The sequence below is a fragment of the Hirundo rustica genome, chromosome Z (assembly GCF_015227805.2).
Source record: "Hirundo rustica isolate bHirRus1 chromosome Z, bHirRus1.pri.v3, whole genome shotgun sequence".
Lineage (NCBI taxonomy): Eukaryota > Metazoa > Chordata > Aves > Passeriformes > Hirundinidae > Hirundo > Hirundo rustica.
Window position 1 is genome coordinate 37,479,518 of NC_053488.1, and position 16,379 is coordinate 37,495,896.

The window sequence follows — 16,379 nt, forward strand, 5'->3', positions numbered from 1 at the left end:
AAAAAAACCCAAACAAACAAAACCCAAAAACAAAACAAAAACCAAAAAACACCAAAAACACTTCAAGGTTAGAATAAATCTGGTACTTTCAAATATCCTTGCTTTATTCCGTTTTTTAATTTGATGCTGCCTTTAGCTGCAAAATCTATTCCAAACAAACAACAGGCAGAAACATATTTAAAATATGGATTAAAAACTGCTTCAATTGTGCAATAGCATTCTTTAAATTTCTTTATGGTAGAAACACAAGAAAAACAAGTAAGTTAAGCTTTTTCTCCCCCCCCTTTTTTTTTTAAATCAAGTATAGCTTAAGAATGCCTAATCTCCAAATATTTAAAATGAAAAATGTCAATAGTGTATCAAACCCTTAAAGCTGAGGAAGTAACATGGGGATGTTTACCAAAACCTTCTCTAATCAAAACATTATTATTAGAAAGGAGTAAAAATACAGCCCGTAAAACCATTAACAGCATTAAAATATCTGATAGCTGCTCAAAGATATTAACCAAGTAGAGAGAAATTAAAATTACCCTAACAAAATAAAATATTTTCTTAACCCTAAGAAAATAAAATAGCACCTAACTTTCTCTTGGGTTTCAGTAACCAAGAACTAATTAGTGATCTGAATCACATAAACCAGACAATTTGCCACATTATTGTTATGTCAAAGTACAGTACATTCTCTTAGATTTAAATTCTGCTTTTCAGTACTCTCTCACACCAGCCCTAGTCTCCTGTTCAAGAACCATCCTGTGTTTTGGCTGAGCATTTAACCTTGAAGTCGAAAGCCTATGTGAACTTTCTGATGTTCACATACATTGTTCTACTGAAAAGCCTCTTTGAGACCAAGCAACAAGCAAGCTAGTCAAAAATGCAGAACAAAACACTCTGAACTTTCAATATTTCAATTTGCTTTCTGCTGAAACTGCCGTATCAGCCAAAAGTGAACTTCAGTAAGTCGGTATAGATTGACAGCATATACAATTTGTAACAGTAATTATAACTCAGCATGGTAATAGCTACTTAGCATTAAAATTTACCAAACCCCTATCAATAACAAAATCCTCCATTTCAAACAAACCTGCAGTTTCTAGACCAGTCCAGAAAGAATGTCACTCAAACTCTGAAAAATGCCCCAGGGCACACATGAATCCCAAACAGCTACTCCTATTCAGGATTACTACTTCACAATACCCCAAACTACTGAGTCTCTGCTCTTCCCAGGATTTGAATCTTGTGCCTTACTGGCACATACATTCATACCATAGGAAAGTTGCCTTGTTCTTCACAGCTCTTTTACTCCTCATACAAGCACAGAATGTGCAAATAAATTAATCATTTCCTTGACAGAGATTTGCTTACATAGTGGCTGGAATCCTTATCATCCACCTTTCTCTTTTTGATGTCATTGGCATATTCAGGGCCATTCCTGCGTTTATCTGTGCTTCGTAGACTGTCGGGGACCAACAGAGAATTACTCTGTAAAGACAAAAAACAAGGTCAATCAAAAATTCCTTTCAGGATTCCTTCATATATTCTTAAAAACTCAAACTGATGTGATAGATGCTTTAGAAATGTGATAAGTACTTAGTATTTAATTCAATTTAATTCAAAACAAAGTCCTCCAGGCAAACATGTACAGCTTCACGCATTCTAAGAAGCTAGGCTTTCCATTGTTCAACTTATCAAAAGTTTAGTTCACTTGTCAGTCACCATCTATTTAACTAATTAATTCAACTGAATTTATTGTTTAGGAGAAAAAGCAGGCTTTTGGTTTATTCATGAGCAAGTAACAACGATTTTATTATTTTTTTAATATTCAGATTCCATATAATACTACACAATCTGACTGACCAGTCAGTTTTAGAACATCATAAATAGATGAGGCTTTGGTGTGTACAGATAAATAGCAGCTTGCCTTTAATGCCTAAAATAACAAGTACTTGCTGAGTGTCATTATGCAGTCATCAGTTGTTAGCTGGAGTAAACTCCAATTGGATTTCTTCAACAAATGTATTGCAAACAAAGATCAAATATTTTTACTTCCAGCATAACATTCACTACTAGTGTGAAATTAAGGCTAAAGTGTTGCTTAATCAGACTTGATCTGAAAAACTGAGGCCAACACAGGCACACAAAAGACAAAAGCAAAGACTAATCTTTTCCTCAAACTACATGGACTGCTTTCATTCATGCTAAGTTATGCTAAGTACAAACTGTTGACCCAAAGAGCATTTCAGACATTTTTCAGTCACATGACAATTTGATATGCCTGTGATTCCCGATTCCCATCTCTATCTCAGTTTCAGCTAAAGCATTAAAATGTGTTACAATGAGTTCTTTTAAGTGCAGGATTAGCATATGCAAGAGGGCAATTTGTTCACTGATGTGTTAATGCTGTGAACAATACTGAATGGGTTGAGAAAAAAATCTCCTTTCACAAAGACTTGGTAAGCCTAGATCCTAATAGCCAAGTACATGCTTAGATAAATAAATATAGACTCACATAAATATATAAGTAAACATGCGTTTACATCCATACACGTAAGTCTCTCAAGAGAACTCTAATACCAACATGTACTTCAGTATAAGCCCTCAAAGGGCATATTTATATCTACCCAAGAGACAGAGATATTTACTTGTAATATATCATAAACATATACAAAGAGCCAGTGAACTGTGCATTGAATAGCTTCCCCTTTAAAACCTGAAGACATCAAGGTAGTTTTGCTCAGACACAAACGTTTAGCCCCAAGGAGAAGGACAAGGAAACAGGATACATATGGCACTCTGAATCCTCTTTTTCCTGATTCAGAAGCTGAACTTTAAAGCCAACTCTAGGCTCTTTTATTCATGACTATTCAAGCTAAACAAATGCCAAAGGGCTTATATAAAGCATATAGGAGGGTCTATTGAAATTCAGTATAAAGAAGCTCAAAATAATGTCTTTACCAAAATGTTTTGTAGCTAAAAGGTGGGCTTGTCGGATCATTGAACTAATTGCCTTGATAAATACATTTGGAATTTAACCCCTTATCTCCTCCAAGATGCGCATGCATTCAGGGATTCACTAGTCTTCACTAATTTTCAACTTTTTAATGTTGAATCCATCACATTTGTGGCAGTAGAAAAATCTTAGGAAGCAGCAGAAACACCTTAAGAAGCAAGGTGTCAATTCAAACTTGACCAGAAATATTTTCCTCTTAAGGAAGAAAGTCTTTTTGTTTTCCTTAATAAAAATAATTAGAAATACCTGTTTTACTACTCAAGAGTTTAGACTAAAAAATTAAAGCAAATGCAGTAAAGAGAACAAAGTCAGCTCGTCGCGTCAATTTTCTAAAAAGAAGTGTGAATAGCAAAAATGTGGCAAAGAGGCAACATCTAGAAAAAATGTAGCAAACATGCTATTTGGAGTTACAGCTTGCAAAATTTGACAATCTATAGGTTTAGGCATAAGTACAACAGCTGATTTTCTTTTTTAATTTAGTATACCTAGGCAATGCTGACATTATTTTATACTGTTTTGCAGAATTTCAAAATTGTGAAATTAACACAGGAAATCCCAGCACCCGCTGTGTCCTAAACGCCAAACAAAGATTATTAGATTTGCTTTTTCTCTTGGTGGTTTCTCACACGACATGTAATTATATCACAAACCTATTGTGCAAAACATATCCCCTGTGGTCATATTTACACCACCTTTCTGTAACTTACCACATTAATTTAAACTGCTGTTCTCTGTGATCATCCATGCTAGAAGCTGTTGTAGAGCAGCTCATTTCCCAACAGCTGCATCAGAAATTGCAATTAAGATTGTGCTCTTTTTATGGCAAAATCAGTAAATTAAAAAAAATTTTAAAGTTCCTGTTTTGTTTCCCATGAAAGTTCAAGAAAGTTCTAACTATGATTAAAATCATGTAAAGAAAAAACAGCTTGCTACTGTAAACTACTACCATAATTCAAACTACCAAACACGTAAGATTTCATTCAGCAATGTGAAAATATGAATCTTTCAGAGTAGTGCAAATGGTAAATCCAGAACACTGAAGAACAGATTAGATAAATGAAAATACAAACAAGAACTGGTAAAGAGATGATCATATTAGCCTTGGACTATTGATATTTCTCACCCTTATAATGTTAAGGTTCAGGGAACAGTGAGGACAGCATAATAAAAGCCACCTTTCCTCGTTTCAGCTCTGGTAGAGTTTATACTTGCTGCATGTCCATTATCAAACAGGGTCAGCCAAAAGGCAGCAACAACAGCTTCACAATATTAGAGTCTCCTTATCTTCTCTTTAGAAGAGTAATCTGTTAAGTTCTCCCAACAGGTCTACTAACAGCTATTTTCAAAAGTAGGACAAGAATTTTTATTTTGGCTATAATTTTTTTTTAATAACTCTGCAGAAATTTTTAGTTGGGATAGATTTTCAATAATAATCAGCTTATGCAAAAAGGGCAAATATATATATACATGCATGATTTATGTCTTAAAGAAAAACTGCAAGGCAGTGGTTTTTATTTTGTCTTAATTTCAACAGATTAGATACATGACTGAGGATTTCCTTTCATACTTAAGAGTTCAGTTTATTAAGGATTACAAACGCAACATTTGCAAATCATGAAGCTCAGATCAGAGCAAGCGGTCAAAATCAGTTTTATGTGTTTTCCTTTTCTTTCAATCATTTGCTTTATACACATGAAGCCCTTTTCTTCCATAAGTCCCAAAAGAAAATAAAAAGGTTAATGTAGCATGGCTTCCTGTTACAACTACCAGACCACATAAATGCTGTAAAACAGGCAACTTGTGATCCCTAAAGCAACTCTGCTGCCAGCAAAAGCTAAATACTGAAACCACCAAATGCAAAACACAAACCAAGTCATGATGCAGAGGTAGGTCCCCTATCAGGATATATGAGAATATATATATATATATAAAATGCACATCATCAAATGCACCTCCTTGACTGCCATACTGCTCCCCACAGGAACCACTTCCAAACCTCAACCATGTGTGCCAGAGGTACAAGCTGAGAGCACACAGTATCTCATTCATCCCATTATACCGCTTATAATACAGCACAAACAATTCATACAGAATAGTACATACAGAACTGACAACCGACTTTATGCTGATCATTACAGCAATTGAAAAACAGTATTTACATTATATCTGCACACATGGTTCAACTACAACTGGTCCCAATTAAAATATCTAGTGCTGGGCTCCTTAGTCCTCTTGCTCCCCTTTCCCCCAAAGATGTAAGTTTATTCTGTGCTTGGTCATTTCCTGACTCCCTGTACGTCCTTGCCAAGGACAGCCACCAGCCATCACAACTAGTTACAATAGCTAACAACTTTGGCTTGCCTGCTTTGACTCAGTAGAGGCTGTGTGTTTTTTTTTAATTTAACCATGCACAGGACTTCTGCCCTGCCACTGCACCCCACAAGAGTACTGTCTACAGATAGGGTCATATACACAAGAACAGATGCCATTCATTGCTGAGCAGGGAAAACAGGATCAAGTCTAACAACTACACCCAAAACATCAGTTGTTCTTTGTTAGGAGTCACTGACAGGAATACAGTAGATGCTGGAAGATGGACTTTAATATCTCCATGACAGGCAAAAGAAGATTGCACTCAAAGCTATTCCACTCCAGAATCATTAACTTCAAATTGTTAAAAGTCCTTATTGCAAACACACATGTCAAGAACCCAAAAGCTGACTTACAAAGTCATCAGTAGGTTTTGTGTCAGGTAACTCCTGATGGAAAGCTACTTGACTTCACCTTCTTTTCAAGCACCATTTTTTATTTACATTGATTTTATAATCAGAAGACATTAACAAGGAATAAGTTGATTTCAGTATTTTCAAGCTACTGTTTGTCAAAATCAAAAAATCACAAAAATTTTTACCAGACCACCTCAATCCCATTGTCCTTTGTCATCAACCTTATGCTGCCTTCTATCAGCTACAAACTAAACTGCAACAAAGCAACCCACAGTTCTTACATATGAGCAACCTTTTCAGTAGTCTTGACCCATTCTTTCTTCAAAAAGATCACGAAACATACTTGTGCTATGCTGATCAGTACCCTAAACTTTCACATAACTTTTATGAATTTCCTCCCCCCACTAAAAGAATTAAAACACCGAACAAAAACAGCTTGCACATATCTTCCAAAAAGTAGCACTCAGTTGTTCATGCCCCCCTTTTTCAAGACTGGTAGATGAAGAATAGGATAGAGAGCTCAGGGCACAGAATATTTTTCTACAGTAGGAAAAGAGCATTTGTTTTACAAAACATTTATATATATATTTACACTTAACAATGAAGACAAAAAATGTCTGGGAAATTTTATGAATACTTCCTAGGTCTTAGAACATAAGCTCAGTATTTTTTATGAGGACAAAAGACAAACACCAACTAATGTAAAACCTAAGCACACAATGAAGTAAGATTTCACTGTCTGAAAATCACTACTGTTACAACAGTAACAACAGAGTGCATCAAAACATTTGCATTTCTATGCTATCCAAACAGGATACTAGAATAGTGGGAAGACAAGTGATAAATGAACACCTACAATGAGTTTTAAAAATGCTGCAAATATGTTTCCTAATGAAAAAAAATGTGGACATCGAAGTTCTTTTATACTGACATCTCTCAAAGCTTTCAGTTTCAGTTGCAAAACTTGCTTCCTTTGCCTGGTTTCACAACCCGCAGCCAGAATTTGCCACATTAGAAGGGATTCCTGCATTTGCACAATAACACAACCCTGTCAGGGATTGTTAGAGATACATCAGCCAAAACCCGTAACTTATATGTTACACATTACACAAACATGCATTTACCAAAAAACTTCTTCAGTTTACTTTCTGGAACTTGAGCTAATAGATAAAAGAAAACTATAGCCCTTGCTATTTAGATATAACAAAAATAGTTAAACTAGTCAAAAATTTTTTTTTTAAAAAATCATGTCTTTATATTAATTTATAAATAAAAGAATTTCACTAATATTGGTGTATTTCTAGACATACAATACATAAAAGCTCATGACTGCTTATTTATCTAAGGAGACTTTAAAACAGTAAATCCAAATCTAATTTAAAAATGAATATGCTCTAATCTGTCACAATATGCTTTAACTCAAATTTATGTCACAAAAACTCAATTTAAAACACCATAGACAAGCACAAAATTTTAACTTTTCAAACTTTGACATGTCAAGCTGTTAGCTTCTACTGCTAGTGCTCAAAGGTCATGCTAGACATATTTGATGGAAATCATACTGTAGAACTGCACAGTAATATCAAACATCATGGTGAGTTTAGGTAGCTTACAAACAGCATGTTGTCTTGGATGATGAAAGTATGCCTGTCAGGATTTTTAGCAGCACCACTACTTTTAAAATGTTATTCTGAAAATTAAATTGATGTTATCTTGATGACCCAGATGTTATTAAGTGATTTCAGCCACACATAATAAACAAACAGACCTGCTGCTATCCCTTGTGTACTTGAGACCCATTTCCTATTATCCTTAAGAGCCTGCAATTCCCAGGTGATCATTTTAGCCAGAGCTGAATTTAACGCTCTCTTGAATTATTTTCATTGAAAGTGTCCTTTACTGTTAAGTCAAGATTTTGATGTAACACTGTATTTAAACAATTTTAAGTTCAAGTTCGCCTGTATTCAGCTATTAAAGTTTAAGTTAGCTACTCAGTATTATCCTAAACTGAGACCAAAAATAAACTAGAATGACTGTAGTATAGTATCCAAAACTCAATACATCCACATGGCAAAATTCCTTTATGATATTAAGCCCCAGATTATTTAGAAGTTAATTACTGATAAACCCAGCATAAAAATAGTCTGCTTCAAGTAGTAAGCAAGCAATCATCAATTAGACATATGGATACAGAAGCAACTGCAGCAAAAATTTTACATAGTTTAAGTAAAATTTACATCTCTGGTAAACTAAGCAAGTTATCCTGCAACTCTCCCAAAACACAAAAGCCAGGTTTGATTTTTGATAGCTCTCCTTCCATAGGCAAGAACTGTTCTCAGCTACAAGATGAATTCAGAGTCCAAACTTCACAATGCTAAGCATCTAATTTGAAGTTCAAACCCTTGACCAAATGACATGGGTGGGGGAAGCTGGGACCAGGGCAAGGACAGGAAAGATAACAACCAAATCAAAACAGAGCCATCATTAGGTAGGGATTCTTGCAGTCAACTAACAGCTCTCAAAGAAGTATGTCTCCAACAGAGCAAGAAGTCCTTAATAAGTCAGATACTTCATAAAAACCCAGCTTAAAATTATTTCTGCAGATACACTGTCATTAATTACATTAACCAAGCTGAAATTAATGCTTCTTGCTTAGTTATCAAAAAGACTGGTGCAAAAGATATGCAGATAGTTTCCAGTAAAAAACTGTCAGTGAGCCTTTTATATATATTAAATAAACAGCAATAAAAGTCAGAAGTTTAATACCGTACAGATATCTGTCAAATAACTTTTCCTAGTTCTTGTCTTTTCTAATTGAGAGAAGGAAGAAAATAGAGCCTGAATTCACCTCTGACATAAACAGAATGAGCTTTGTTACTTGAATTGACGTAAGTTTCATATGACTGTGTCTAACAGATTAATATGGCAGTATCACTCAAAACAGCATGAGAAGCAGCAAGCAGATCTTCAGAGAGCTTTAGAGACAAAGCCAATTCTACTACAGCTTATGTCTACAGGGGGGAAATGTATCGTTTGTAGGAGTTATACCTGAAGCACAAATTAAACAGTAATGACATTAGGATAGCTTAAACAGATGTAGATAAAAAAAAAAAACCTCCTAGGACCAAACACCATTGTGACACATTTAAAATTCTCACATTTAAATTTCTCACCTAGTCTCCAACTCTAATTCCTGAAAATCCTAGAGGCTAAAAAAATCTTAACTCTGACTAAAAATGCTGTATTTGCCATGTTCTTTGTGATTTGCAGCTTCATGCCCCCTTTCTGCCTCCAATAAGCAAACAAAAGTTCAAGTTTACCTAAAAGCATTCTGCTCAGAAACAAAACTCCTTGATACAGTTCATCAAATGATCTGGTATTCTGCATAAACCAAGACATATATTAACAGAAAATGCTTTGTATCATGAAAATAACTAAAAGGAAGACAAAATACACAAACAGCACAATATCTGGTTACTACATTATTGGAAATGGAAACATTAGCAGGAATGTTGGTACTTACTGTGCCTGGCTCTCTGTCTGCTCCCACAGTAACCAAGAAATGGACAGACATGCCCGTTCAGACACAGAGGCAAGAACAGAAATAAAAAAGGGGAAAAAAGAATTAGAACACAAGCCACTAACAGTTTTAAAAGGGCTTTTATTTATATGTCATTGCACGTTCCTAATACAGTGATTTCCTGAAAATTACAGTATTTTGTAAACATGATTTACAGTTTAACCATACACAAAGCCTAGTTTTATTTCATGACAGAATAAATTATTTTCTTTTCAAAAATTAGTCAAGTGCAATTTTGCCCAATATTTAACTGAGTACTAGAATTTAAGCTTATAAAACTAAAGTAACAGAAGCAATTATTTAAATCTTTTGTTTGAACACATTCACTTCAAAATTTAACTTCTTGTTCCCCTTACCATTCCACCCACCCACTTCACAACATTACTTTCTTTGAAAAAATCACCATTATGCAGTTTAACAATTTTACACAATATGGTGCAGGCCACTGCTATTACAACTAAGCATTTACCAGGATGTCAAAAGGCCCTGCAGAGTGTAGAGCAGGTGACACCTAGTGATCCCCTTTAAAATATTGAAAAATTCCAAGCGGAATTTTGCTTCAGTGGTTTATATGCAGACATTTTAAAGCTTGCCAATAGTTTTTTCTCATTCTATATAACTTGAATTCTTTAGAGATGCACATTATTTGTGACAATGTGCAAATCTGACAATGTCCTAATCAGGCCTGCCACGCCTCTCACCTCTGTGGTGGTCTGCATCGTGATGCTTCTTGTCATCTTTTATTGCCAAGTGAGACTGCCCACCCAAAGCACTGGAGAGGGCAAGAAGGCCAGCACTGCTTCCAAGTGGAGGGATTCCTGGAGGCTGAAGTCCTGATGGATGCGGCGTTAGAGGCACTGGAGGTCCATGGCCATGGGAGAGGTGCTGGGCCTGCAACTGCTGCTGCTGTTCCCAGTAGTATCATCATCCCCAGAAGAACAACGTATAGCAGAGGGTTTGGGAAAAATAAGGAAGAAGTTTGGTTAATTATTGAGAATCTATGGTGGATTTTGATATTTATTTGCTTCTTCTCAATCTAGCCCCTCCCCTTTAACCCACCACACTATTTATATACCCTGCATTATATCATGCTGTCTGAGGACAGTTCTGCTCGTGTCCCAAAAAAGCTAGCTGGATACTTATTTTGCAGCCTGATGAGTAAGTTAAGCAACTATAGGTTGCTTTGGGCAGCCACTACCTGCCACAGCATCTCTGGCAACAAAGAACAGCGGCAGAAAAGTCAAACACCTTTCCTTTTCTATAGAAAGCCTTATCACTGCTCTGAAAGAAAAAGTTTCAGCAGCAAGATTGATTTAAACTCACATCTCTCTCTTCCCCCAACTTGGAAACAACAAGCACATTTCTACCCTGAATATTAAAAAATGTTAAAGATATTCTGAATTTCATATTTAGTAAAATTTAATTTGCATTTTATTCTAGCCAAGGTTTTTAGGGGAAGCAGGGGAAATTATTCATGACTTAACACTGTTTAGGAACCAGCTTTGAGCTGAAAATCCAGGTATTCTCATGGACAGCATGGAATTCTCAACAAGAAATGTGATATTAATTAATACCTCCGCCTGTTTTTAAAAGGAGCTTGCAAGATGAAAATCACAATGAGTGGACATACAATCCTGTAACCAATCTGCTAAAATAATCTGTAAGCAATTTTAGAAACAGAGTTTTTACATTAGAATGTCTTCCCCATAGTTTAAATATGAAGATATTTTCCTAGTTAAAACTTCCATAGTTTTATTAATGTTTACCAAGTTCAGCTATCCATTTAATTTGCCCAAAATGCTCAGCACAGGTGTTTTTTAGAAAATTAAGCAACAAAAAGCACCTTTAGATTAGTCATAGCTCCCATAATCTGCTCCAGGTTAACAGTTATTCTGCCTTTCTCTCCTGTTTCCTTGTGTCTGGGCATATGAATATAAGATAGAACAATCCCCTCCACCTTGGCCACTCTCCACTATCCCTCTGCTCAAGGCAGATACCAGGAAAATGCCAGAGTGCCATCCAATTCATGGTATCGAAAATGAGACAAATAAAAACATATGTCTGAACAGGATGGACTTAAGTTTGACCAGGTGAGTGCTAGTGGTCCTATAACAGCATATAAAATTGTACAGGACTGCTGGTAGCTACTGAAATCATACCTGGAGTGAAGTTTATGATATTTCACCCATTACTCCAAAAAAAAAAAAAAAAACCTCAACTCAAAATAATGCAGAAATATTTCATCTGTTTCTTTAGGTGTGAATTTTCAAGACAAACTGTCAACAGTACCTGTATAACATCTACTGGCATATGAATGAATTTACTTATTATAATTTATATATGTAACTACTGAAGTCCTACACTTTTACTTCTCATAACCCCATCTCACATGCCTTGAGCTATTTATAAAATTATTTTATACAGACACAGGGGCTAACATTCAAGAACTCTGGACTGCACTTGCTAATTTTTCACTTTTCTGCTGTCCCAACTGTCATGCAGCCATAATTTACTTATTTTGATATACAAAACAATCTTTAAATTTACCACAATCCATTAGTCAATTCTATAAAGTCACACGTTGTTTTTCTCACACGATGTATCAGGAATTACTTTTTGAGTGCTCCATTAAAAGCCATGCACTCAAAAATACACTTCAAAACATAAATCTGATCACCACCTTTCTTAATGTGTTTAGAAAACAAGGTAAAAGGTAAGTACTTCTTATTCTTCTAATTTCATATGTTTACAACAACACAAAAGGCAACCTTTTGAAGGAAGTATTAGGAATCACTGATTAAGGTAGTTAAAACAGTAGATCACTTTCTACAATATCAATCAGTTTTTGCTAGTGAAGCTTCACTTAACTGAAGAACTATCAGTAGGAGCACTGTAAGGTCTGACAGGCCTGCAGAGGTTTTGTTTGGGTTTTTTGGATCCAGCCTCTAAAGAACAATGTGACATCCCTCTCACGCAAACTTTACCATGACTTCAGTAGTTTCCACCCCATCTCCTCAAAACAGATATTTTGGCAGCCTCCCTTGGTCTTACTTGTCCCCAGCTGCACTATCAACCCCACATTACCTAGTTTTGGTGCAGCTGCCTAAGAATAAAAAGGGATTTATTCCTTCCAAACTGGTTTCATGCAGAAAAGCCTCCTCTCTTTTCCAACAATAGGCTCAAATGAGCTTGTTTTGCAGCATGACTACGGGGAAGTTGAAACAGGAAACATTGTTTCCATTTTCATCCCTACCATTTGGGAAATGTACAAAGATTACTCACTCATCTCTCTCCTGCTTGGTTTAATTAGCAAACAAGTTAAACCACTTGATTTCAGGAAGCACAGGTTAAAATTTTAAGAAATGTTAGGCGCACATTAGCCACCATTTCCCTGGCTATGGTTTGTAGCCTACATATCATGCATTATGAAAGTCGGAGAAATGAGGAACAGATTAATGCTCTATAAAAGGCTCTGAAGCTGAGAGTGGGAGGGTTGCATCCTATGTTCACTGGTGGTGTTGCACACAGATAGTGAGGAGCAAGGAGCAAGGTGTGGCGTGAGAGCTGCAAGTGCATTGCAAAGCTGCTCCGCATGTTTTTGTAGCTTTGCAAATGGTTACTTACAGGCATGATACATAAAGATATGTAAATATGGCACTACATGAAACTGACTTAAGACTAAAACCCTGATCATGGTCTTTTAAGGCACCAAAGTTATATCATGATTTCATGTTTATTATCTGATGTTCATTGCTGTTTAGGACTTTGATATACTGATTTATTGCTTATTTGTTATTTATTCATAATAGGTTTGAAGTTCTTCCTAAGAGTCAAGGCATCATCCATAAAGACGATCCTTTCCAGAAGTTCGTATTCTTTTTATTTAAAAAACTTTAATTTTTAAAAGCATATTGTATTATCTTTGTAGGAGGGATAAAATGAGCTGCACACAAAGGAAAAAAATAAAGACCAAGGAGAGGGATAACAGCAATGTTCACCAGATGCGTTTAGTAACTAAACATTTGCCACAGTAGATCCTACAAACAATTATGTTATGCATGTAATCACTTTCCCATCACTTCAAAGACACTAATGTCTGCTCTGTAACCTTTCAAGAGCTTAGCAGCAGTGAGATATAAAATGGAGTAGGATGGCAGCAGTATCATGGTCTACTAGGCATGTTCATTAGCAGTTAATTAAAAACTAGACATCTGCCACAAGAAATGTGCTCAAAAGAGGATGAGTAACAGGTCTGTCTTAGTACCAATTATCATCATTATTTGCAGAGCAAAGGCTGTGTCCACTTTGAGAGGAAAGTGGGAAGGTAGAGAAGGGTGCAATGATGCATACAAGTGACTGCACTAAGATAATTAGCCACAGCAATGATTTTAAAAATATCAGTAGTTCACCCACCATTTTGTTACAAACCCAGAAGTTCTTCATATTTGCAAAGGGAGAAAAGGAATTACAAACCCATATTACTGTACTGTTTGGATGTAGGTTTTACTGCCTCAGATTTTTATTCCCCAGTGTCTCCATAACCAAACCATAGAGACCCAAAACTTGGCATATAAAAAACAGTATTAGTGTCTACAAGCAAGTACCTCCTATCAATTTCAAAGGCAGTACAGTTTTTTTATCTCCCATATTTTAGGCAAAGTCCAGCTATGAAGAGATCTTTATTCAGGACTTAAAATGTGGAATTACATTTTCAATCTCTGACAAAGACTTCCAAAGACAGCGTTAGTATGTCTTTGTGAAATAGAGTTCCTGTTATCAAACAGTGGCTAGGATCTCCCTTATGCTCCTTGGTCATCAAGATAGACAACAAGCTCCTACAATCCCACTCCTCACCTTAAAGCAGCTCTGTTGAGATCTCAAACACTTGATTTTATTTTAACACCTTTTCACTTAAATATGTTTTTAATCCTTATCATTAAGCACTTAGAGCATTCTTGTGTTTTTAAACAGATGTATGATGTACTCTTCTGTATCTCTTGAAAAGCAGTGGATTAAAAATTCTGACGTGATTGTAAATGAACAGTGGAAAAAAAGTTATGCTTTGTCCCAAACTACAATAGTTGTCTTCCCTTGGGCTTTTCTAAATAAACTCTTGAAAAATAGACACGGAAAAAATTTTCCAAAATCTTTTCAGCACTGGCATTAGTAATATTATCAACAGTCGCCTTCAAGCTCCATAGAGGTGTTCTGAGAAAATATCTGGAAAACACAAGTAATTTAGAGACCTAAAATGTAAAGGACGCTATTTCATGTCAACTCTTGTAAAACAGAAGAAATGGGATTTTGTTCAACTCAAGCAGACAGAAAGTTGTGAGAGAAAAAACACGTACTGTGTTCAGTTTCATTATCATATTCCTTTCCAACGGGACATAATCAATTTTTTTCATTTGCTTCCTTGAATTTCATAAGGAAATGAGAGACTGCATCAAATATCTGTGGCCAACAAACACAAGAGAGCCACTGTCTGAGCACACGCAGGTAGTTGATCAAGGAATAACCTTTTCCCTCACTGTTCAGAAATATTCTTAAAACCAGTATTGCAAATATAACCTTATAAAACAAATAACATTCACGACTATGCTCCTGTCACATCCCGTTTTTTCCCCCATCCTTAAAAAGCCCAAAACACTGCATGCACAACCCACAGTACCAGCATTCCAATTTGGCACGAGGAAACTCAATAGACTCTAAGATGTTGATGAATACTTACATTTAAATTTCTGTAAGAGGACTTTCCAAAGAGTATTTCAGCTACAGGGAACAGCATATTTCAGGATAACAAACAAATCCCGTGAAAGAATATATCCACATTCTTCTGCAGAAGTGACTGTATCCATGGTCATGGGGAGAGTAACAGATACCATCTACTTAAGACTTCTGGCATGTCTTTGATATTGCCCCTCACAAAATTCTTGCCACTCAAAGAAATAGAGCATTGAGGGATGGATTATTACATGGATAAGGAACTGGATGGATGACTGCATCTGAAGAGTCAATGAAACTTTAACCCAAAAAGAGTCAATGGCTCCACCCCCTGTGGAAAACAGTAACTAGTAGTGTCCCTCAGGAGGGCAAAATTTGACCAACACTACTCAACATCTTCATCAATAACACAGGTAATGGGACTGTGTCACTGACACTGACTGTCTCCTCTGCAAGTTTGCAGATGACACCAAGCTGTGCAGTGCAATTAATTCACTTAAGGGAAGGGGTGACATTGAGATGGACTTTGACCGGCCTGAGAAGTGAGACCATCTATGAGGTTCTCATGAAGTTCCACAATGCCAAATGCAATGTCTGGCACCTGAGCTGTGACAATTCCTAGACTAGGGTATGAAGGGCTTGGGAATGGCCCTGCTGAAAAGGACTGGCAGGTGCTAGAAGATAAATCATTGGATAGTGCATCTGCAGCCCAAAATGCCTACTGTATCCTGGGATGCATCAAAAGAATTTAGCCAGCAGGTCAAAGGAAGTGATTCTGTCCCTCTTCTTCCCTTTACATCATGAGATGCCTGCTGGAGTACTATGCCCCACTCTGGGGTCCATAGTGCAAGACAGACATTAACCTGCTACACAGCAGGTTCAGAGAAGGTCCACAAAAATGATCTGAGACGGCAGGAACACCTTTCCTAAGAAAAAAGACAAAGTTAGGGTTGTTCAGCCTGAAGGCTCCAGAGACACCTTATTGTGATCTTATATATATAGAAGTGGGTGGGTAAGAAAATGGAAATACTTTTTACCAGAGCCTGTAGCTACAGAACAAGAGGCTGCGGTTTCACACTGAAAGATGGTAAGTTTACACTGGACACAATGACAAAACTTCTTATGTTGTGGGTGGTGAGACACTGGATGCCCTATCCCTGGAAGTGCTCAAAGTCACCCTGGATGGGACTTTGAGCAACCTGCCTCATAGAAGGTGTCCCTGCCCATGGTGGAGGGGTTGGGCTTGACCTTTGAATGTTGCTTCCAATCCAAACCTTTCTATTATAGGTAAACAGATTTATGAAACACCGAATATGTACTACTTACTGCTCCATTTCCCAAT

The 16,379-nt window shown here is 36.4% G+C and overlaps 1 protein-coding gene across 4 annotated transcripts in view; it reads right to left on the reverse strand.

Moving 5' to 3' along the window:
• The window catches only part of LOC120765157 (transducin-like enhancer protein 1), an 80,206-nt gene that overhangs the window by 23,574 nt on the left and 40,253 nt on the right, over positions 1-16,379 (reverse strand). For 3 of the 4 annotated variants that reach the window (XM_040089674.1, XM_040089676.1, XM_040089673.1), the window contains exons 7-9: positions 10,015-10,219; positions 9,257-9,273; positions 1,363-1,479 (exon numbers count right to left, since the gene is read on the reverse strand). In XM_040089674.1, coding sequence (XP_039945608.1) covers positions 1,363-1,479; positions 9,257-9,273; positions 10,015-10,219 — 339 coding nt within the window. The remainder of the gene's footprint in view (positions 1-1,362; positions 1,480-9,256; positions 9,274-10,014; positions 10,220-16,379) is intronic. The other variant, XM_040089675.1, reaches the window with a different exon arrangement.